This window comes from Phycodurus eques, chromosome 1 (genome assembly GCF_024500275.1).
Source record: "Phycodurus eques isolate BA_2022a chromosome 1, UOR_Pequ_1.1, whole genome shotgun sequence".
Taxonomy (NCBI): domain Eukaryota; kingdom Metazoa; phylum Chordata; class Actinopteri; order Syngnathiformes; family Syngnathidae; genus Phycodurus; species Phycodurus eques.
This window is the reverse complement of record NC_084525.1, coordinates 21,537,061-21,561,839: the sequence shown is the minus strand read 5'-3', so window position 1 is coordinate 21,561,839 and position 24,779 is coordinate 21,537,061. Positions and strand designations below refer to the sequence as shown.

Genomic DNA, 24,779 nt, shown 5'->3' with positions numbered 1-24,779 from the left:
GGAGGGTCCATGAGGAGTTTGCATGCTCTTGTCTTAGTTCTGGCAGCATGTAAGTCCTCAAGGGTGGGTAGGGGGTACCAACAATCTTTTCAGCAGTTTTGATTGTCCGTTGTAGTCGGACTTTATACTTTTTGTTGCAGCACCAAACCAGACTGTGATGGAATAACACAGGACTAATTCGATGACAACTGTGTGGAACTGCATCAGCAGCTCCTGTGGCAGGCCATGCTTTCAAAGAAGCCTCAGCCGCTCCACTTCCTGTCGATACTTTGATGAGGCCGATGACTGTGGTGTCGTCTGCAAACTTCAGGAGTTTGACAGTCTGGTTCGCTGAGGTGCAGTCGTTCATGTAGAGAGAGAAGAGCAGCGGGGAGAGGACACAACCTTGGGGCGTCGCGGTGCTAGTGGTGCGTGTAGATGAGGTGGTGTCCCCCAGCCTCAATTGCTGTGTTCTGCCCGTCTGGAAGCTATAAAGCCACTTGCAGATGGCAGGCGAGACGCTGAGCTGCAGAAGCTTGGATGAGAGGAGTTTGGGGATGATGGTGTTGAACACAGAGCTGAAGTTCACGAACAGGATCCTCGCGTAGGTCCCCGCGCCGTCGAGGTGTTCTAGGATGAAGTGCAGTCCCATGTTGACTGCATCATCCGCAGACCCGTTTGCTCTGTCGGCATACTACAGGAGATCCAGCAGGGGACCTGTGACGCTCTTGAGGTGTTCAAAGGACTTCATGACCAGAGATGTCAGGGCGACAGGCATGTAGCCATTCAGTCCCGAGATTTCAGGTTTTTTGGGGAGTGGGATGATGGTGGAGCTTTTGAAACAGGATGGTACTTCGCACAGTTTCAGAGATCTATTGAAGATTTGTGTGAATACTGGAGCGAGCTGGTCCGCGCAGACTTTGAGGCAGCATGGGGAGACAAGGTCTGGGCCTGCCGCTTTGTTAATCTTTTGTTGTTTGAAGGTGTGTCTCACATCCTCTTTGTGGATGATCAACGCAGAAGTCAGAAATGTGATGGTGGTCGGTGGTGCGGCTGGGTGGCTGTGGGGTGTCAAAGCGTCCTTTTCAAATCTGCAGTAGAAGCTGTTCAAGTCATCGACTAGTCTTTTATTGTTCTCAGCTTGGGGGGTTGGTCGCTTGTAATTGGTTAGCGATTGGAATGCATGCCAGACTGATTTCGTGGTAAACTGTTTTTCTAACTTTACTGCATAGTTTCTCTTTGCAATGTTAATTTCTTTAGTCAGCTGGTTTCTAGCGTGATTATAAAGGACTCTATCCCCACTTCGATATGCGTCCTCTTTAGCCTGGCGAAGTTGCTTAAGTTTGGCAGTGAACCACGGTTTGTTGTTATTGAACATGCAAAATGACTTTGTTGGTACTCACACACCTCTTCACAGAAACTGATATAGGATGTGACAGTGTCCGTATATTCATTCAGGCTGCCAACTGAATTTTCAAACACTCCAGTCTGTGCAGTCTAGACAGCTTTGAAGTTCAATCTTTGCTTCGTTGGTCCACTTTTCCACTGTTTTCACCATAGGCTTTGCACATTTAAGTTCTTTCCTGTATGTTGGTATTAAGTGAATTAAGCAGTGATCAGACGAGCCCAGGGCTGCACGAGGTATAGCACGGTATGCGTTATTTAGCGTAGTATAGCAGTGGTCTAAAATGTTCTTTTCCCTGGTAGGAAAGTCGATGTGCTGCTTGTATTCAGGGAGTTTGTGGTTGAGTTTAGCTTTGTTAAAAGTCCCCAAGAATAATGAGGGGTGAGTCTGGGTGTTTTTTTTCCAATATCATTTACTTGTTCAGCGAGTGTTAGCAGTGTGGCATTCGTGTTAGCTTGAGGCGGAATGTAAACCCCGGCGAGAATGAAAGATGCGAACTCACGAGGTGAGTAGAATGGCTAACAGTTCAACAAGAGCGACTCTAAATCCGGGTTGCAGTGTGTGCTGAGCTCCTTGATGTCAGTACACCATTTTTTGTTGATATAGAAGCATATCCCGGCGCCTTTTGTTTTCCCTGATAACTCCATGACGCGGTGAAGATGGAAGCCGGGAAGCATTATGGCGCCATCGGGGACAAGTTCACAAAGCCAAGTGTCCGTAAAGCACAGGGCGGCGGAACGTCCGAAGTTTTTACTGGTCTTTGTCAGAAGATGAAGCTCATCCATTTTGTTGGGTAAGGGAGCGTAGATTCGTGAGGTGGATCGACGGGATAGCGATTGTATATACGGACGCCCTAAACAGCGAGCCTGGAAAGGTGTTTGATGCTGTATATACAATATATTGTCCTTGATCACATTTCTTAAACTATAAAAAGATAGATTAAGAGTTAAGGAAGAAGCAGGTTGTTAAAGAGAGAGGATGCTGGCGAGAATTTAAGGGAAAGTGTGGATATTTGCAAGGAAGCTGCCGACTCCATTCATTTTTTTAACGTACCGAGCGAGGGATCTACCTTGCATACATTCTGGTCACAAGCTATGCTTTTTCGTCGACAGGCACATTATACATTATGAATATAGAAGAAGAGGGCCAGATGAGTCCAGAAGCAAGGGAGTCATGGATATAACTTTCCAGCGCCTCTTTTTCAGGATGGGAGCGATTAAAGAGGTGGCTGGAAGGAAGAGGGGCTTCTGGCAAGAGGTCAATGGCGCAATCAAGGATGCCTGGTTTATTTCACACGGACGCTTAATGAATTACCAGCCAGTCCGAAGTAGTTTATCAAAGCTGCGACACGGCCATCTGGTTTCTCACTCGGACGCTAAGTTAATTAACTTTCACCGTCAGCCAGCCAGAAGAGTCTCACCAACAAAGACTTTTTTTTTTGGGGACACTGGCTTGATGACCAAGAAGGTGAGGAACCCGCTGTTTGGTGGATCTTTATTAAGCAACAGTGAGTTTTGTTCCTTCTGTCTGTGACAATGGATGGAGCACTAGCAACACCCACAGGCGGCGGAAAGCTACTGCAACTCTAGAGGAACGAATCACAATCTTCACTGGATTTGAATGTTATATTAAAAAGAACTTTGCATGCACGCCTCAGTGTTACCATCGCAATAACGCCACGAGTGATTGTATTTCTGGAAATTGGAATGTCTGATGTAAAATCTGTTTGTCAACTGAACCGGATGAGATGTTTCACCCCAGACAACACAAATGCCGGCTTATTCGTTTCCCCTAAATTAATTGTGTTTCTATTTAACCCAATATATGCTACAGCAGTTTAGTAGAAATTGACTTCATGACCCGAGCTTCCCCGAGTAAGGTTCGGGAGGAGGAACGTGAGGCTCATTGTACGGGAGGCGGGGTTAATCGGAGGCTGTGGGCTCAGGAAGATTACTCACAGGTGGATTGCTGGAGCGGCTCTGGGAAGACAGGAGTGTGATACTTGTTGTGTGAGAGTGCTTAATGAGTCCATGATTTCGCGGAGGGCTTTGTCTTGTCTGCCAATATGGGGGCCGATATGGGGGCGAGCGCTTCCCTCAACGCTTGTGTAGTCGCTGGGTCCATCATGGTCTGAGTATTCTGTCACAATTAGATTGGACCCAAGAGCAGACCCAAGCTCCAAAAGAGTAACTCTCTACTTCCTTATACTACAATTCTATATCAATCAATCAATATAGCACTATAATAATATGATAATATATTAACATTAAAGAGTCAGAAATATTAATTTATACACATCCTTATTCCTATACACCCTAACACAATAATACAAACAATTACTGTATATCAGTAACAGCAGTATCTTGAATTTTAATAATTGGGAAAGCAAAGCAAATAAAAATCAACTACAATAAAACAAAAGCAACCATAAAAAACACCTACAACAATCTAATATACATAATAATATAAATATAAATTTATTCACTGTCGCATATAATAATACAAATAACTTGAGCTGCGAGCAGTTACTAGGGGCCTCGCACCCCATGGCCACGTTGGGGTACTGGCACATTGCCAATCCAGTGAGTAGAAATGTGCACCAAACTTTTCAGATTTGTATTGGCGTAATCATTTTCATTCCACTTTACAACAGTGTGGCGGACAGCATGTCGTCATGGCAAGAGCTTTAGACGATATTTAAAGCTTTGAATCGCTTTTCATCTTCAATATCTTTAGATGAGGCACCCAAAGTTTGAAGTCGATCGGATGAAATCTGTAAGAGCTCGTAAAAATATGACTGCTGCAAAAGAGGAAAAATAGGTCAGAATTTGAAAGTAAATTAAAAATGGCGGACTTCCTCTTGGGTTTACAATATGGCTCCAAGAGACTTTTTTTTGTATGTCTTAGGCTATTACATATGCCTACCAATTTTGGTAAACAAGGTGATACGTGCAGGTGGGGCTGCTTTGTTAAAAATCTTTAGGGGGTGTTGCTGAGCCGTTTTTATTTTTTTATTTTTTTATTTCACAAATTCTGCCAGGGTATGTAACTTATGCGCACAACTGTACATATATGCAGTCATACGTACGTACCCCTGTCATATTGGAATGAAAGTGTAGGCTACACCTTTTTCATAACCTCTAGGTGGCGGCTTATTAGAATGAAAGTATACACCTTTCTCACAACCTCTATATGGGGGCATCCATCCATCCAGCCATTTTCCGAACTGCTTCTCCTCACTAGGGTCGCGGGCGTGCTGGAGCCAATCCCAGCTGACTCTGGGCGAGAGGCGGGGTAAACCCTGAACTGGTCGACAGCCAATCGCAGGGCACATATAAGCAAACAACATGGAATATCATGGAAAAGTTTATTTATTTCCATAATTCCATTCAAAAAGTTAAACTTTCATATATTATAGATTTAGGGCCCACAATTTAAACAATTTCAAGTATTTATTTGTTCATTTTTACATAATTTGGGCTTCCAGCTCATAAAACCCATGAAATCAGGAATTCAACAAATTAGAATACTGTGAAGAAATCAGCCCAAATTTTGCAGGCCATAAATGTTTTAAACTGAGTGTCAGAAACTAATCGTCTACCAAACTCGAAGCACCTGCACAGGTTTCCCCAGGTCATTAAATTGCTTCAGTTTGGTTCAATTGTCTCAGTTGGGTTGAATATGGGGAAGACTGCAGACTTGACAACTGGCCAGAAGACCATCATTGATACCCTCCATGGGTAAGCCACAAAAGTTCATAGCTAAGGAGGTTGTGTGTTCACAGAGTGCTGTGTCCAAACATATCAATAGAAAGTCTAGTGGAAGGACAAAATGTGGCAGGAGAAGATGCACTAGCAAAAGAGATGACCGTGGGCTTCAGCGGATTATCAAACAGAGAAGATCCAAGAATCTAGCAGAGATCCAGAAATAGTGGAATGAGTCGTGAGTCACAGCTTCAAAAACCACCACATTCAGACGCATCCGGGAGTGGGCTACAACTGTTGAGTTCCTCAGGTCAAGCCACTTCTGAGCCTGAGCCAACGTAAGAAGCGTCTCAACTGGGCCAAGGAGAAGAAGGACTGGAATGTTGGCCAGTAGTCTAAGGTCCTCTTTTCCGATGAATGTAAAGTGTGCCTTTCATTCGGGAAACAAGGTCCAAGGGTTTGGTGTCATGAACGGAACAGAGGATAGGACCCAAAAATGCACGACTCCACTACGAATGGATAGTTTCTAAAAGAGAGGTTTAATATACGGGCAGAGGTCAGTACACAGGCAGGCAATCCAAAAAGGCAACAGTATCCAAAACTGTGAGGAAAAAAGGCAAGGTCGATAATCGGAACAAGGTCTAGTCTTATTGTGAGTCGGTGACGTGGAAACAAGGAATGCTGGAACGCGACGACAAGGTACAACGAACTGGCGACTAGAAAGAATGAGACACAAGGTTAAATGCAAGGGGTAATTAGGGTGAACGAGGCACAGGTGGTGAAGATGCTCTCAGGAGCAGGTGTGTACGAGACAGGGGGAAGACAACAACCAGAACACACCCATGACATTTGGAGGAAGAACAGAACCCAAGCTGCTTGAGGTCCAGTGTGAAATATCCACAGTCAGTCATGGTTTGAGGTGCAATGTCCAGTGCGGGTGTTGGTAAACTCTGCTTTCTTAAATCCAAGGTACCGCAACAGTCAAACCAGAATGTTTTAGAGGACTTCATGATTCTTTCTGCTGAGGATCTGTATGGAGATGCAGATTTCATCTTACATCAGGACCTGGTCCCTGTCCATACCGACAGAAGCACCAAAACCTGGTTTGATGCCCATACCATCACAGTGCTTGACTGGCCAGCCAACTCGCCGGATCTAAACCCCATTGAGAATCGATGGGGTATCATCAAGAGGAAAATGAGGGGCACCAGACCCAAAAACAAAGAAGAAATATGGGCTTCCGTAACTCCCAAGCAATGCGACAGGCTGATTGCCTCAATGCCACGGCGCATCGAGGCAGTGATTAAAACAAAGGGATTCCCAACCAATTATTGAAGATTAACATATCGTTTTGAAAGTACCATATTTTGATTGATTTAATGTGACCCTAATTTCTTTCTTTTTCCTACAAAAACTGAGAAGTAAATGATTTCGTCACAGTATTCAAATATTTTTGAATTTCTGATTTCGTGGGTTTTATGAGATGAAAGCCCAAATTATGTAAAAATAAACAAATAAATACTTGAAATTGTTTAAATTGTGGGCCTTGAATCTATAATCTATGAAAGTAAAATTTTTTGAATGGAATTATGGAAATAAATAAACGTTTCCATGATATTCTATTTTTTTGGGTAGGGTCTGTGTGTGTGTGTGTGTGTGTGTATATATATATATATATATATATGTTAAGGGAACATGTTCAGTGTTGCTGATGAATAAAATTCACAGTTTTGTCCTTTGTTGGAGAGAAACCGAGAAAATGGGTCAGTGGTGGGTGTTGAAAGGATCTCTTGGAAACTGTGTCAGGCTTCTGAGTGGAATTTTATTTGTCATGGAAATGCAGAGTGGGTGATGGATGAAAGAAAAAGTGAGCAGGTGTGTGTGCGTGCGCAGATGTGTACATTGGGGGTAGAGTTTTAGAATAACACAGTGTATGTTCATCCTTTTCAAGCTTTGCAGAATACATCGAGTAGTCATGATTCCTTGCCATGTTGTCACATTTGGCTCAGGGTGAGACAGACAAATTTTGCCACACTATTCCACACCGACATATCGGCCCAAAACAAGTAATTTAACAGTCCCTTATTCCCTTCTTGGAAATTTGGAGTGACACAACAGAAAATAACACTTTCATGAACCAAATTTGTAAATATAAATGTTTATTTACTCTCTGTGTCAGTGTTATGTTGTATGTCTAAACATTTTGCAGGTTTTGTAAAAATGTGCAAGAGAATATCTCTTGTTCGGCTGAGGTTTTGCTTGAACATAAAGTTGTTTTAGTTCTTTTGAAATATGAAGCAAAAAGTAAGCGATAGGAATGGTTCATTACCAATGTAATAATCATTTGTTAAATTAATGTCTTTTTCCACTTCCATCCATTTTCTTGAGTGCGTATCCTCATTAAGGTCACGGGTGACCTGGAGCCCATCCCATCTGACTTTGGGCAAGAGGTGGGGGACACACTGGACTAGTTGCCAGCCAATCGTAGGGGATATACGGATAAACAAGTCTTCACACTCATGTTTACACCTATGAACAATTTAGTGTCTCTAATTAAATGTAATATGCATGTTATTGAGCTGTGGCAGGAAGCTGGAAGCCCGGAGAAAGTAGAGTATAACACATTAACCTTTATGTACTGGACTGTTTGGGTCACATTTGACCCGTGCCTACTACAACCAACAAATTCCAATGAAGTTGGGACGTCGTTCAAAACGTAAATAAAACCAGAATATGATGATTTGAAAATATTTTTCAATCTATAGTATATCCAATTGAATATACTACAAATACAAGCTATTTAATGTTCAAACTGATGAATGTTTTTTTTTTTTTTTTCTTTCTTCAAATATTCTCTCCTTTTGAATGTGATGCCTGCAACACGTTCTAAAAAAAGCTAAGACAGGAGCAACAAAAGACTGGAAATATTTGAGGAATGCTAAAAAAAATGAGAAAACCTGTTTTTGGAAACAGGTGAGTGTCATAATTGGGTATAAAAGGAGCAGCCCCGAAAGGCTCAGTTGGTTACAAGCAAGGTTCACCACTTTGTGAACTGCGTGAGCAAATAATCCAACAGTCTAAGAACAACATTTCTCAACGTACAATTTCAAGTAATTTAGGGATTTCATCATCTATGGTCCATACTGTCCTCAAAGGATTCAGAGACTCTTTACACTTAAGCGGCTTGGCCGAAAACCAACATTGAATGCCTGTGGCCTTCGATCCCTCAGGCAACACTGCATTAAAAACTGACATCATTGTGTAAAGGACATAGCCACGTTGGCTCTGGAACACTTCAGAACACCACTGTCAGTTAACATAGTTCATCGCTACATCTCCAAATGTAAGTTAAAACTCCATGCAAAGCGAAAGCCACACATCAACAACACCTAGAAATGCACCTGGCTTCTGTGGGCCTGAGCTTATCTGAGACGGACTGACGCGAAGTGGAACGGTGTGCTGTGGGTGAGTCCACTTTTCAAATTGTTTTTGGAAATCATTGACATCGTGTTCTCCGGGCCAAAGTGGAAAATGACCATCCGGATAGTTATCAGCGCAAAGTTGAAAAGCCAATATCTGTGATAGTATGGGGGTGTGTTAGTCCCCAATGGCATTGATAACCTGCACATCTATGAAGGCACCATTAATGCTGAATTGTACATACAGGTTTTGGAGCAACATATTCTGCCAATGTATTTTTCAGGGACATCCCTTCTTATTTAAGCAAAACAATGCCAATCCACATTTTGCACGTGTTCCAAAAGCGTGGCTTCGAAGTAAAAGAGTGGGAGTACTCGACTGGCCTACCAGCAGTCGAGACCTGCCTCCCATTGAAAATGTGTGGCGCTTTATGAAGCGCAAAATCCGACAACGGAGACTCCGGAGTGTTGAACAAGTTGTACATCAAGAAAAAATGGGAACAAATTCCACCTACAAAGCTCCAACAATTGTGTCCTCAGTTCCCAAATGTTTATTGATTGTTGTTAAAAGGAAAGGTGATGTACCACAGTAGTAAATTTGCCCCTGTCACAGCTTTTTTTATTGGAATGTGTTGCAGGCATCAAATTCTAAATGAGTCAATATTTTTTGAAAAAAAAACAAAAAAACGTTTATCAGTTTGAAAAATGGAAAAATAATATTTTTTTCTCGTGTATTCAAATGATACAGGTTGAAAATGATTTGCAAATCATTGTATTCTGTTTTTATTTACATTTTACACAATGTCCCAAATTCATTGGAATTGGCGTTTGTATAATTTTGACAGTTTGACCCGTTTTTATAACTTTGGCACAATTTTTTGTTTTTAACAAAGAATACTAAATGAGCCAATGATAAAAAAAAATGTGTTTTTCAGCTTAGACTGAATAGTTTTGAACGCTGGCAGCTGGTGGTTTTCAGGCTGGTACAAGACATTTGGCGTGAATTATTTTTGGAGCCGACAACCAGTGCCAGTTTAAGACCAATTTGACTTTATTTATTTTGTCCTGTTCTGCTGTGAGGTCAAGCAGAAAGGAGGCTCTGTATCCCTTTTCTGCCGAAACAGTTTTACTGTGTCACAGTGGACTTTTTAAGCTTCCACTGTGGTTTCTTTGTACTCTGATGGATATTTATTGAGAATTACAGTCGTTCAGTCGAACAGAACAAAGTTTTTAAAGAGGAGTGACAGAAATAAAAGGATAAAATGGAGAGACAGTGAAAAGGTAAAAAAATAATATAGGAAAAGAAGACAACGAAAGACAAGACACTAGCTGTAAATAAGATGAGGAAAGTAAATTATTATATACCTAGTACAATGACACATTAGAATCGAGTATTGTATGGGGCAGTCGTGCTACACCGTGTAAGGGAAGGAGAGGAAGATAGGACGGGACAGGGACAGAAGGTTCTGGACCCGACTACAGGCAACATCAAACAATTTCCCCTTAAAAGAATCCTTGAATAGGGAATATGTTGTCCTTGGTTTTTCTTTGCCTTATAAGTACCCATGATCTCAATCAATCCGTCATTCCAGATCTCAACCGCAGTTGAGTTTTACTTGTCGACGGCTGCGGAGGTTGATAAAAGAAATGAGTCTAATTTGACAAAGTAATGAGTCAAATGTACAGATAACTGTGTTCAAATGCAGGGAGGGAAAGTAAAAACTAAGTCTTAAGAAAAATAAACAGTCAAATAAAGTACAGATGCCAGAATAATCTACTTAGTGCATCCATCCATCCATTTTTCATTCATTCATTCATTCATTTTCTGAGCCGCTTCTCCTCACTAGGGTCTCGGGCGTGCTGGAGCCAATCCCAGCTGTCATCGGGCAGGAGGCGGGGTACACCCTGAACTGGTTGCCAGCCAATCGCAGTCCATCCATTTTCTACACCGCTTATCCTCACTAGGGTTGCGGGCGTGCTGGAGCCTATCCCAGCTAACTGCGGGCAGGAGTACACCCTGAACTGGTTGCCAGCCAATCGCCGGGCATATTTAAACAAACAACCATTCACACTCCCATTCATACCTACGGGCAATTTAAAGACTTCAATTAACCTACCGTGCATGTTTTTGGGATGTGAGAGGAAACCGGAGTACCCGGAGTAAACGCAGGCAGGCACCGGAGAACATGCGAACGCCACACGGGGAAGGCTGGACTTGAACCCGGGTCATAAGAACTGTGAGGCAGATGTACTAACCAGTCGCACATTGTGCCGCCCTACTTAGTCCAGAAAGTAGTATTTTCACCTTGTTACTTCCCACCACTGGTGCACATTAGAATAGAATAGAATGAAATAGAATAGAATAGAACAGCATTGTAGTGCACAACGAAATTGGAATGCTACTCTTTGGCATAATTAAGAAGAAGAAGAATCACCTTTATTGTCATGAACATGCATGCATGCACACGAAATTTGTTCTCTGCATTTTACCCATCACAGTGAAAACATACACTTGTTGGTGGAACACACTGGAGTCAAGGCAATCATTAGTGCTCTTGTAAACAATGTGATACTCTTGTGAGCAATGCTGGGATATATTGCACTTAAACATGGTGGTAACATTTCATTTGTGTAATTGTAAAATTTTAAAATCGCTTGGGGCACTCGTAACATGATTAGAGGTCGTCTATAACATGTTTTATACCATGTTATAACTTTCCTCCATGTCATGTATGTAGGTATAGTTTCGTTTTCTAATCTTTGTAATTTAGTTTCTCTATTCTGTTATTGTATGCACATCGCGCAATAAATGAGCCCCCCACAAACTGAGTAGGTGGGTTAACGTCGGAAGTTTTTTGTTCAGGCGTATGACAGGGCAGCTAACAGTGAGGCCCTGGTCGCGGGATTGTTGTCATGAGCCACTTCCGGGTTTTGAGCCGGGCGGAGGTGAGAGTATCACGGCGGGTGCGTGACGTGAATGTGTGCATGTGTGAGTGCGTGCGCGCGCGCGCGTCTAATGGATTCCACTCATTAAATCAACTCAGCGAACATGAGTAGGAAGACGGAAGGGGAGCAGAAGGGTGAACTTCTAGAAGAGGAATGGAGGACGACAAAACTCTCCGAGAAAAACATTGGATAAGTGAGACATGAAGTGACACGAGAGTGAGCCACTGTAAAAACTAATGAGTTGGAGAGGAATCCGACCAAGGATTAAGTCAACACTAATCTCTTTCTACACACACACAAACTTTGTGTGCCTTGTTTAAAGACCTTTGGTTTGTGGGTTATTGACATTGTAGTATTTGTAGGGTAGCCATATTTGAAGTCTTTTTGAGTCCCAACTTCATTGTGATATTAATGATGTTCACGTTTACATTTGGTGAGTAGTTTATGTGAGGCGAATGTGTTGACGCTGTACCAGGATATGTCTTGGTGAGCAGGTGCTGTATTATACTTTTAAGTAGTTACTGAAGTACAGTAATCAAACATTTTAGTTGCATGTTTTGTGACACTGGAGACGTTGAGAACTTCTCAACTATTCTTTCATTATGTTGGTTCAGTGTGCTTGAACAAGACATTGCACAAGCTTCCATAGCTTCTCCTGTCAAAATGAGGCACCAAAATCTTTAAGCACGGGACTTCCAGAAATTGTCCGTCTGGATATCAACACCGATCGGGTGTTCGTTGCAGTGATGAACGTCCACGATTGTGCTCGCAAGGAAAATGCAGGTGATGGAGAGGAAGTATTCCTTGGTAAAGACGATCAAGATGGGGGATTTAGTTCCAGCTCATCAACTTCTTCACTGCGCTCCTGCTCCCCAATCACCCCTTCCACACTCAGCCTCCCCCCAAACTGTATGGAAGAAGAGAAGGAGATGCTTTTCGGCTGCTCCAAATCATTCACTGGACTGAAACTCTTCACAAGAAGGTAAGCGCCAGATACAAGTGCAATACCGTATATTAACGGCAGGCGTCGCCACGAGATCAGTTTTCTCTTCAACGGTGTTTTAAACAATTGCGATGGGTGTCAAACTCATCCATCCATCCATTTTCTGAGCCGCTTCTCCTCACTAGGGTCGCGGGCGTGCTGGAGCCTTTCCCAGCTGTCATCGGGCAGGAGGCGGGGTACACCCTGAACTGGTTGCCAGCCAATCTCATGAGAAGTAATAATAAGACGGCGTTTTCCCCTTTAAATCAAAGTACATCAGGAAAAAATATATTTAATGAACAATCTTTTTATAAAACAGTGAAAACAAACAAATGTGCAATTTGCCTCAGTTTAAAATCCACGTGTGCATTATAACCCATCACAGTTGTTGTAGATCACAAGCCACAAAACATTAAGTCACAGACATTTGGAACTGTGAAATATAATATTGTAGTGCACATCAAAATCCAATAAATTTATGAAGATCTAGTAATTGATTTCATTAAATTGTGTATAATATTTCTCAAAGCCCAATTTGACTCCCAAACCTTACAAACCAGACTAAAGTGACAACTGTAAATGTATAAGAAAGTAAGTAATCACTTGCCCTGTAAATGTATAAACTTTATTCATTAAACAAGGCATGCATTTTACATAAGAAAAATCCATGGAACACCACCAAACAAAAATACTGAAATAATGATCTCAGCTCTATTTACTCACAAATTGACTTACTCATTGTGAAATCTGGGCCTGTTTAATTGAACAAGCCGTGACTTGTTCTGTTGTATGACTGGAAACAGGTGAATGCACAGGTTAATTGTACCTTCTGCCGTCTAATGGAAGGGCATGTAGTTGTTCTCCCTGTCTATATACGTCACTGACATAGATAAAGATAGATTTGTTATTTAATAATAATTTTAACAAGAAGTTGGTTAATCAACAATCTCTTAGATGCAAAAAGGATGGGTTATGTATCCACGTCAGAATAACAACAACTAACTTGGCTGTCTGCTCAACAACCTCCTCTCCCCCTCACACGCAAGCTCCGTCAACCTTACCTTGCGCTCACTCCCTGTATACACATTTACGACCTCACAAACAGTCAAATTACATAATTCTTAACACAACACAACTGCAGGGTAGTTACAGTGTTTTTTCACCTTTAAATTGATACTGTGGGTGGGCTTTGGCCTGTGGACGTTTGGTGCCCAATCCTAGAGTAATGAGTCACTCCAGTGTCATTGGGTATCTTTGACATCAATGCGGATTTCCTGTCATGTTCCTAACACAAGAGGGGACCCAATCCCCACAGTGAAAGGCCTCATGGTTGCAATAGCAGTGCTATGTGATGACAAGAATGCCTTGAGCTTGGTGAGCCCCTAGGCTAAATCAAGGGGGGGGGGAGTGGTAAGCACATCCGCCTCACAGTTCTGCAGGTTTGGGGTTCGAAACTCAACCGTGCTTTCTGGTGTCTGTTTGGGTTTTCTCTGGCTATCGTTGCTTCCCCCGATCCCGAAAACATGCATGTTAGGTTCATTGAAGACTCTAAATTGTGCATAGGTGTGAATCTGAGTCTGAATGATTGTCTGTGTGTGCCAAGCGATTGGCAGGTGACCAGTCCAGGGTGTATCTCTCCTCTCGTCAGCTGCTGCTGGGAAAGACTCCAGCTCAACCTCGACCCTAGTGTGGATATGCGCTATACAAAATGGATGGATGAACTTTCCATAGGAGGCGAGCGGTCGTGGCTTTATTGCTAGTGAACAATTTTGGCTCGGGAACACTAATGCATCACTGGTGAGCAGAGAGGTAGGCAGAGATCTTATGAAGTGACGTAGATGTGCTCGAGAAATTTGAATGACCTGATTTCAGGCCTCTTACCACCTAATGCATTTGAAGAACATCTGAAGAATACATGCGTTTAATTGTATTATTAAATATGATTTTGGTTATCAAGAAAAAACTAAATTGTTTCAAACTAAATTGTTAGTTTGAAATCAGCTCATATATTAAACTACTGAGCTATTTTCCTTGTCATAATTTATGTTTCTCCAAACAAATGTACTTTTAGTTGCACCAGACATTAAAGATGAACAAGAGACTAACAATGGGTCTAATATTTTTTTCCGTCATCTCATTTGATGTGCGTCCCGCATCTGAGACGCTCAGAAATTAGCAGGGACGCATGAAGCATAGTGTATTAATTCTGTCTGTATTCTGTCTGTAGACGCATGGTTTAAGACCCGCTCTACGTATGCATGTAGGTTTGTGTGTGTGTGTGTGTGTGTGTGTTGGTGAAGAGCTTCCACACACAGCGAATCAAAAGTATGACTCCTGTCTTGGTGAAAGCCAATCAGAGGCAGCGGGTTATCGTTCCATACAATGGACACGGGAGTTGTTCCAGAACTCGATAAATTTTCATTAGACTTTACACTGATTTTATCGGCCTGATCGGTATCGGCCGATAATTAGCATTTTATGCTGATCAGCTTTAATGGCATAATTTGCCGATCCTATCACGACGTAATCAAACGGCTCTGCAAAAGACATTTTCTCCGCGTCGCCATCTTGTGCAGTATATTTTAATCCAAAAGCTAGTTTACTTTTATCCTTGTCGCGTGTCTTTTGACATAGTACTGTAAATATCTGACTGCCAATAAAGGTATTAAAAAAAAAAAACTTCGGCAGTGTGGGACAGACAACACGTCTGAGTCAGACAACACGTAATGCCCGGCAGACGACAAGACTTTTGCTCTTTCACGATTGCACTATGTAAGACTACTGCAATAAAATATTGTATCCTGATACCACCGCATCCCGTTTTTTACGATCATTGGGCTTTATCTTGTCAATTCACACAACTCACACAATCAGAAGTTTTGCGGCGAATCACCGATCAGCGAGTTTAAAAAAAACGATAACCGATCCGATCACAAGATGGAGCAATGTGTCTATTTAAATGACCTGTTCATTTACTCTATATACTTGTGTACTTAATTGGTCAAAAAATTATATTTACATTAAATAATATCTTTATATCTTTGTTCATCTATTTATGCCAGTGAGGCATAGTGACAGACAGAACAAATTAATGCTCTTCTATTAGATGGCAGGAAGTACATACAGTAATTAATGTATCCACTTTTTGTGACATTTTTGTTTGTTGATGTGCCGTGATAAAAAAATAAATATGTTCCTTGGCTCCATAAAGGTTGGAAATCACTGCTCCAGTCAGATTATGTATTCTAATCAGTCAGGTCAAACCAACATTACAACATGACAGAAATAATGGGAGCTAATTTACTGTCATTAAATTACTTTATTGTAATTAAATTACTTCACACAGACCAAAACTTTAGAGCATGATTCGACAGAACGCCGGGAACACCGTTAGTGCGAGGACTAGCTTGCAAGGCTACATAAAGTTTAGTTGCCTGCTTGTGAGCCGTATTGTATGAAAAGTACGTGAAAATACCTCAAGCAATCCTTGAATTAAAGTCCTGTTCCGAGCACCAGTGACCACCACCATGTTTTTCCCCATTTTGTTCTTATCATACATGCGACACGATCCATTGTTGTTGTAGTCGCCATGGTAACAAGTGTATCCGGTCACGTTTGAGTTGACAAGATAAAGCCCAGTGATCGTAAAAGACGGGATGCGGTGGTATCGGAATACAAGATTTTATTGCTGTAGTCTGACATAGTCCAATCATGAAAGACCAAATTTGTCTTGTCGTCTGATCCGGCCGGGCATTATGTGTTGTCTGTCCCACACCGCCGACATGTTTTTTTCAAAATAACTTTATTGGTGGTCAGCTATTTACAGTAGTACGTCAAAAGACATGCGACAAGGCTATAAATAAACTAGCTTTTGGATTCGAATATACTGTACACGATGACGATGTGGAGTGAATAAATGTTTTTGCGGAGCCGATCAATGACGTCATTCATCGGATCGGCTCATTATGACATTAAAGCCGATCAGCATAAAATTATTGTCCGATACCGATCAGACCAATCAGATCGGTGTAAAGTCTAGTTTTGTGAATTATTTAAGACACAAAGATCTACTTTCAGATTTTTACATTTTACCACTTTTTTAATTTGTTACCAAAGCGAAAGCATTTTTAAAAAAATTTGAATATTTGTATTTAAATTTGCCAGGGCACTCCCATGTTGCCACTGAGAACATCTCTTGTTTCTTTTTCTGTGGGAAACCTAGTAATGCATGAAGTGCACCAGTGTATTGTAATCTGGGGTGTGCTGGAGCCTATCACTGCTATCATCGGGCAGGAGGCGGGGTACACCCTGAACTGGTTGCCAGCCAATCGCAGGGCACATACAAACAACCATTCGCACTCACATTCACACCTACGGGCAATTTAGAGTCTCCAATTAATCCATGTTTTTGGGATGTGGGAGGAAAACCGGAGTGCCCGGAGAAACCCACGCAGGCACGGGGAGAATATGCAAAAAAAAAATATATATATATATAGTATAGCTTATGCCCCTGGCAGGGTCACCCATGGCAAACAGGTCCGAGGTGAAGGACAAAGCATGGCTCAATTACCCCTTATAATGACGACAAAAAATGGACTAAGGTTTCCCTTGCCTGGACGCGGGTCACTGGGGCCCCCCTCTGGAGCAAGGCCTGGAGGTGGGGCTCGAAGGCGAGCACCTATGGGGCCCGGCTGGGCACAGCCCGAAAGGGTAACGTGGGTCCCCCTTCCCATGGGCTCACCACCTGTAGGAAGGGCCATAGGGGTCGGGTGCAGTGCGAACTGGGCGGTGGCCGAAGGCTGGGACCGTGGCGATCTGATCCCCGGCTACAGAAGCTGGCTCACGGGACGTGGAATGTCACATCTCTGGCAGGGAAGGAGGCCGAGAAGTTCCAACTCGATATAGTCGGACTCGCCTCCACGCACAGCTTGGGCTCTGGTACCAGTTCTCTCGAGAGGGGTTGGACTCTCTTCCACTCTGGAGTTGCCCACGGTGAGAGGCGCCGAACAGGTGTGGGTATACTTATTGCTCCCTGGCTCAATGCCTGTACGTTGGGGTTCACCCCGGTGGATGAAATGGCAGCCTCTCTCCGCCTTCGAGTGGGGGGGACGGGTCCTGACTGTTGTTTGTGCCTATGCACCAAACAGCAGTTCAGAGTACCCACCCTTTTTGGAGTCCTTGGAGGGGGTGCTGGAGAGCGTTCCTGCTGGGGACTCCTATGCACCAAAGAGCAGTTCAGAGTACCCACCCTTTTTGGAGTCCTTGGAGGGGGTGCTGGAGAGCGCTCCCGCTGGGGACTCCATCGTTCTGCTGGGGGACTTCAATGCTCACGTGGGCAATGACAGTGAGACCTCGAACGGTGTGATTGTGAGGAACGGCCCCCCCGATCAGAACCCGAGCGGTGTTCTTGTATTGGACTTCTGTGCTCATCGCGGATTGTCCATAACGAACACCATGTTCAAGCATAAGGGTGTCCACACATGCACTTGGCACCAGGACACCCTAGGTCGCAGTACGATGATCGACTTTGTGGTCGTGTCATCGGACTTGCGGCCGGATGTCTTGGACACTCGGGTGAAGAGAGGGACAGATCTGTCAACTGATCACCACCTGGTGGTGAGTTGGCTCCGATGGTGGGGAAGATGCCGGTCCGACGTGGCAGGCCCAAACGTATTGTGAGGGTCTACTGGGAACGTCTGGCGGAATCCCCTGTCAGAAGGAGTTTCAATTCCCACCTCCGACAGAACTTTGCTCATGTTCCGGGGGAGGCGGGGGACATCAAGTCCGAGTGGACCATGTTCCGCGCCTCCATTGCTGAGGCGGCCGACCGGAGCTGTGGCCGTAAGGTGGTTGGTGCCTGTCGTAGCGGCAGTCCCCGAACCTGTTGGTGGACATCAACGGTGAGGGATGCCGTCAAGCTGAAGGAGGAGTCCTATCAGGCCTTTTTGGCCTGTGGGACTCCTGAGGCAGCTGATGGGTACCGGCAGGCCAAGCGGAATGCAGCTTTGGTGGTCGCTGAAGCAAAAACTCGGGCATGGGAGGAGTTCGGTGAGGCCATGGAGAAAGACTTCCGGACGGCTTCGAGGAAATTCTGGTCCACCATCCGGCGTCTCAGGAGAGGGAAGCAGTGCACCATCAGCACTGTGTATAGTGGGGATGGGGCGCTGCTGACCTCGACTCAGGACGTTGTGAGCCGGTGTGGAGAATACTTCGAAGACCTCCTCAATTCCACCGACACGCCTTCCCACGAGGGAGCAGAGTCTGGGTTCTCTGAGGCGGGCTCTCGTATCTCTGGGGTTGAGGTCACCGAGGGGGTTAAAAAGCTCCTCGGTGGCAAGGCCCCAGGGTTGGATGAGATTCGCCCGGAGTTCCTCAAGGCTCTGGATGTTGTAGGGCTGTCCTGGTTGACACGCTTCTGCAACATCGCATGGACAGTGCCTCTGGATTGGCAGACTGGGTTGGTGGTCCACCTTTTTAAGAAAGGGGACCGGAGGGTGTGTTCCAACTACAGGGGGATCACACTCCTCAGCCTCCCTGGTAAGGTCTATTCAGGGATGCTGGAGAGGAGGGTCTGTCGGGAAGTTGAATCTCAGATTCAGGAGGAGCAGTGTGGTTTTCGTCCTGGCCGTGGAAGAGTGGACCAGCTCTACACCCTTGGCAGAGTCCTCGAGGGTGCATGGGAGTTCGCCCAACCAGTCTACATGTGTTTTGTGGACTTAGAGAAGGCGTGAGGGAAGAATGTAACAGGAGATCGACAGACGGATCGGTGCAGCATCTGCAGTGATGCAGACTTTGTATCGAAAGGCGAAGCTCTCGATTTACTGGTCGATCTGCGTTCATACCCTCACCTATGGTCACGAGCTGTGGGTCGTGACCGAAAGAACAAGATCCCGGATACAAGCGGCCGAAATGGGTTTCCTCCGCAGGGTGTCTCCCTTAGAGATAGGGTGAGAAGCTCGGTCATCCGGGAGGATCTCAGAGTAGAGCCGCTGCTCCTCCACATCGAGAAGAGCCAAATGAGGTGGCTGGGGCATCTGATTCGGATGCCTCCCGGACGCCTTCTTGGTGAGGTGTTCCGGGCATGTCCCACCGGGACGAGACCCCGGGGACGACCCAGGACATGCTGGAGAGACTACATCCTTCGGCTAACCTGGGAACGCCTCGGGATCCCCCTGGAAGAGATGGATTAAGTGGCCTGGGAGAGGGAAGTCTGGGCGTCCCTGCTTAAGCTACTACCCCCGCGACCTGACCTCGGATAAGCGGTAGATGATGGATGGATATAATATAGTATCTTCAAAAATCAGTACTATATAGTTGTCAGTCTTTGCATATGTTTTCAGCACTTACGGGACCTTTAAACTTATATAATGTATTTAGAAACAAAACAAGGATTTATGTTTTGGGGCACTTTAAGCCCATGCGAGAATGCTTACACGGGCAGATTTGGAAGAGAATGCCCATATTTCAGAGTTGCTCCATTCTGAGTGAGTAGCTGGCACGAGGGTGTGTAAATGACAGAGTTAGGTTAACTGGAGAATGTGCGCAGCCAGAAAAGCACACAGCTGTACGTTTCTTTCTGTCGTAGAAACACAAGCGGATATGGCCCATAAGGAGTAACATTAGAGTCTTACACAATACCAGTCCCAGATGTGGAAACATTGGTACACTGCAGTTGACTCTTGTATTATTAGTTTTCATGTTCTTTGTTTCTGATTATGTTAGTGTGGTGGTTTATTGTTTTTCTTGTTTTGTCTCACAAGTCTCTTAAGCTGTTGATTAATTGATTGTGCATCTCATATCGGTGGTAATGTTTCAGTTATTGTTCACAGGAGACCTGCCTTGTCTCCTGTAGTTCCAGCCAAAGGCATGCCCGAAAATGGCTAATTGCTGTATGGGGTGTGCCAACACAATATTTTTGACACATAATAAAGGTTCTCTCGTAATTGTTGGACGCTGATCCAAAGTGAAGATATGTTTGATGAGGGCAGATTAAATCAATTCTGATGGCTTGATTTCATTTTATACAGTGGCGGCTTGATTTACAACTGTAATTTGTTTCATGACCAGACTTGTAACTCTAACATCATCTTTCCCCATTGGAATGAATAGAAATGCCAGTAATGTGTTCCAGTGCCCCAAAAGCACCAACAATATTTATGTAATATGTTTTTAAAAATGAAAATTTGCATTATTGTGTATTGTACTTTATAGTCTCACACAGTAATAACATAATTAAATGCCGTAAAGCAGTAAAGAGTTTATGCATCATAATAATTCAATGGGCATTGTGCTCCTTCTAGTAAGTGCAACTTGGCCACCCGGGGGCAGTATAATATGAGACATACTACATGGAGATTTGACGATGAACATGAAACACAAAAGATCGTTGCATCAAGTTGAATTTATATTGGTCGTTTTTCGCTGAGGATAAAGAATATGCATGCCTGTGAGTATTTGTTTATGCTCCGTCTGTAGGTGTTTGCACCGTTTGTGTTCAAATATACAGTATAAGTTGTTTTAAAGGTTTATAATTACCGTTAAATTGATGCTAGTTTCATTCAGTTTGCATCGTGTCCTCGCTTTTTATTTTATTTTTTATTTCTTTTTTTGCTGGTTGTCTATATCAAAGAGGTTATTCTCCTCAGAAACACAATAAATGAATCCTTTGATGCTGGCTGAACTGAGCCGCCGAAGTCTCTGAAATGAATCCTTTCAGGCTTCTTTTTCTGAAAATCTTGGTACGGTTCCAAGTTTTCCAAGTGTTTGGACTACAAAAACGAGAAGTGGAATTTTTTTTTACTAATGTAATGTAAAATGTAGGATTCGTGTGAATATTTGTCTCCCAGCAATGATGTAATTACACTGTACTGCGTAATTGCGTTTAATCACTTCCATCCATCCATTTTCTGAGCCGCTTCTCCTCACTAGGGTCGCGGGCGTGCTGGAGCCTGTCCCAGCTGTCATCGGGCAGGAGGCTGGGTACACCCTGAACTGGTTGCCAGCAAATCGCAGGGCACATACAAACAAACAACCATTCGCACTTACATTCACACCTACGGGCAATTTAGAGTCTCCAAATAATGCATGTTTTTGGGATGTGGGAGGAAACCGGAATGCCCGGAGAAAACCCACGCAGGCACGGGAAGAACATGCAAACTCCACACAGGCGGGACCGGGGATTGAACCCGGGTCCTCAGAACTGTGAGGCTGACGCTCTAACCAGTCGGCCACCGTGCCGCCTTAATCACTTCCATTACTGGAAATTCCATTTGGATGAAGTCGTAACCCCCGCCCACACAGATCTGTAATATTTCTTGATAAATTGAAGAGCTCTCTGAGCTCTCCTTTTATTGTGGCACATTGCTCCAATGTTGCTTTTGTAACATTTCCCAGTGTATTTAAAGTTGATTATGTTTACTGTACAATGTTTTTGGAAAGTGCTGTTGCCCTCAGCATGTCAAGGAAGTACATGCTGGTTTATTTTTATCCCAAGTCAAGGCTCCATGCTCTGTCTCGCCCACACCCTTTTTCTCTCGCTCAGTCTCACTCACTTTCTCTCTCGGTCTCATTCTCTCTCTCGCTCTTGGTGTCACTCGCTCCGAGCTTCGGGTTCTACAGGAAGACCTAGTGAGAGCAAATAGCAGAGGAAGCATGGTTGGATAGTTTACTTCAGAGTTTACAGGTTTGTATCTTCTTTACTCTACTTTTGTTTTAAATGACCATTAGATTCAGCGATGCAGGGGGAGATGCAGTGCTGTGTTCTTTCTTATTGTTACTCCTTTTCATTTTATTATTTTACTAGAAGTCCTTAAAAAAGCCTTTTTAGGTAACAAAAACACTCAAAATACCCTGTAATAAGGAATGTAATTCACAATGTGTTGAGTCAATAATTATTTTCCGATGTGATCAGTTGTTCATCGACTGAGTGAATGCAAGTAAACATTTCTTTGAAGGCTATTGCACTTCATACTGAGATATTTATTATTCACACCAAATCAGAAGTTAAAAACGGTGACAACACGTACACCTATGATGAAATACCTTCAAAAATGTAGGTGTCGGGAGTCCGGGTGACCTCGTCTCCTTGGTGTCACCGACACAAAGCGTTGTGGATTATTGGATAAGAATGTATCATTTGGCAAAAGATAAATGCCAGCTGAAATATCTAATTGCCACATTGCAACCGCAATATTTAAAAAGTCACATTGGAAAGTCTTGCCTTTTGACATGCATGAGTGACTGTGTGGTGAAGCGGGGGTTTTGGTCAGTGGTCACCATCACACCAATGTAGTCAACAGTACACTTCTCTGTTCGCCATCACAAAAAAAGCTATAGAAAAATAAAAACACATTTGTGGTATTAATCCTTGATGCTCACTGAGCTGAATTTTCACAAGATACGGATACTAAAGTCAGCTTCAATTTAGGTTGCGTGCTTTGTCAAGGCAAGTGCCCTTTTTGTGTTTGAAGACAGCATGTTGTTGTACAAAGAGTAAATAGGGTGCTACAATAACTAATGTCAGCCTTAAACACGTTCTTGGCCCATGAAACTTTCATTAAAAATATTTCATGCTCCCTCACTCGAGCCGAAAGAATGTTTGGTGGTTGTTGTGGAACACACTCTGTGTATTTGCATTGTGCACCACTATTTTTCATGTAAATATTTAACCCAACAGCAGCTCTGGAAAATCTAACACGCACAGTCACGTACTGGTAAAACCTCAACCCTTTCCATGATGTTGATGCTGCCAGTCCTGCTCTCGGTTGCTCATTGGGTAGATTTTTTTGGAAATATGCTGTTGTCCTCTTATGGCAATATTGTTATTGGAGTTCTTTTTAGATTGAGGCTCAAGGCCATTTGCTTTGTCATAAATTTACGCTCACAAAATTCACAAAGTTCAGCAAGAAGTACAGTTCAGTTCTGTCCCAAAACATAATACGCCCAGTGTTGTGATTGAACAGGTTCACTGAAGGGGTGTTAATGATCTTGTTCATATTTTGGGTGAATGTTAACTGCATGTACTGTATTTCTTCCTGATGAACGTTATTGTGAGCATGCTCATTCTGGCATTTGTGAACGGAAAGAGCGTCAGATTTCCGTAGAGCCTACGAGGTGAAAACCCGGCTAAAATGCACGTCGAAACGGGCCATAATGTATAGGGGGAAAACACTCAAATCCGGCAACACCAGCCACCACAGTAACACCACCACGTTTCATCAAAATGCGAAGCATGGAACCAAAACAATTGAAGGCAGCAGCACTGCATCAGACTCTGCCTCCTCAATAATTACGACATCTTCATTTGACTAAATAAACTAATTTTATGAAAATCAGAATCAGAATCATCTTTATTTGCCAAGTATGTCCAAAACACACAAGGAATTTGTCTCCGGTAGTTGGAGCCACTCTAGTATAACAGACAGTCAATTTACAGAACACTTTGGGGACATAAAGACATTGACAAAAAACAATTGTGCAAAAAGATGCAGAGTCCTCTAGCACTTAGAGCAGTTCGAACGACTAATATTGCAATAGTCCGGTGCAATGACCATTGTGCAAAGGGCGCTGAGACTTCAAGGAGTGTATGCGGTTTAAAGTGACGAGTAGTGCGATCATCTGGGACAATGTTGGTTGTGCAAATGTTACAGATACTCCTCAATCAGTGTGCAAATGGACCAGATGCTACTCTGGCATGAGTGGCCAGTATATGCAAATAGTGCAGCATCAGAATCAGAATCATCTTTATTTGCCAAGCATGTCCAAAACACACAAGGAATTTGTCTCCGGTAGTTGGAGCCACTCTAGTATAACAGACAGTCAATTTACAGAACACTTTGGGGACATAAAGACATTGACAAAAAACAATTGTGCAAAAAGATGCAGAGTCCTCTAGCACTTAGAGCAGTTCGAACGACTAATATTGCAATAGTCCGGTGCAATGACCATTGTGCAAAGGGCGGTGAGACTTCAAGGAGTGTATGCGGTTTAAAGTGACGAGTAGTGCGATCATCTGGGACAATGTCGGTTGTGCAAATGTTACAGATACTCCTCATGGCGAGACAACTACAGTGAGTGCACGAGTAATACATAATTGGCCCCACAGAAATGTGACAACGAACTCAAGTCAAAAAATTGCCAGCATGTTGTAATGGAATTGTTGGTCAGGTGTTTAAGAAGTTGATCAGAAGAAGGAAGAAGCTGTTGGAATGTCTACTAGTTCTAGTTTGCATTGATCGGTAGTGTCTACCTGAGGGAAGGAGCTGGAAGAGCTGGTGACCGGGGTGCAGACGATCCGAGAGGATTTTGCACGCCCTTGTCTTAGTTCTGGCAGCGTACAAGTCCTC

General features: G+C 43.5%; 1 protein-coding gene across 8 annotated transcripts in view; it reads left to right on the top strand.

Moving 5' to 3' along the window:
- Window positions 1-24,779, top strand: part of LOC133405698 (diacylglycerol kinase zeta-like) — a 114,665-nt gene that overhangs the window by 12,898 nt on the left and 76,988 nt on the right. For 2 of the 8 annotated variants that reach the window (XM_061682772.1, XM_061682767.1), the window contains exon 1: window positions 21,964-22,117. The exons of 1 other annotated variant lie outside the window; for it this stretch is intronic. Coding sequence is in view for 2 of the 7 variants with exons in the window: in XM_061682768.1 (XP_061538752.1) it covers window positions 12,200-12,435 (236 nt within the window). In the remaining 5 variants the exon portion in view is untranslated. Of the gene's footprint in view, window positions 1-1,859; window positions 1,890-11,007; window positions 12,436-21,963; window positions 22,118-24,779 lie in introns of those variants that run through there. 5 more of the 8 variants (XM_061682766.1, XM_061682764.1, XM_061682770.1 and 2 more) reach the window with 4 other exon arrangements.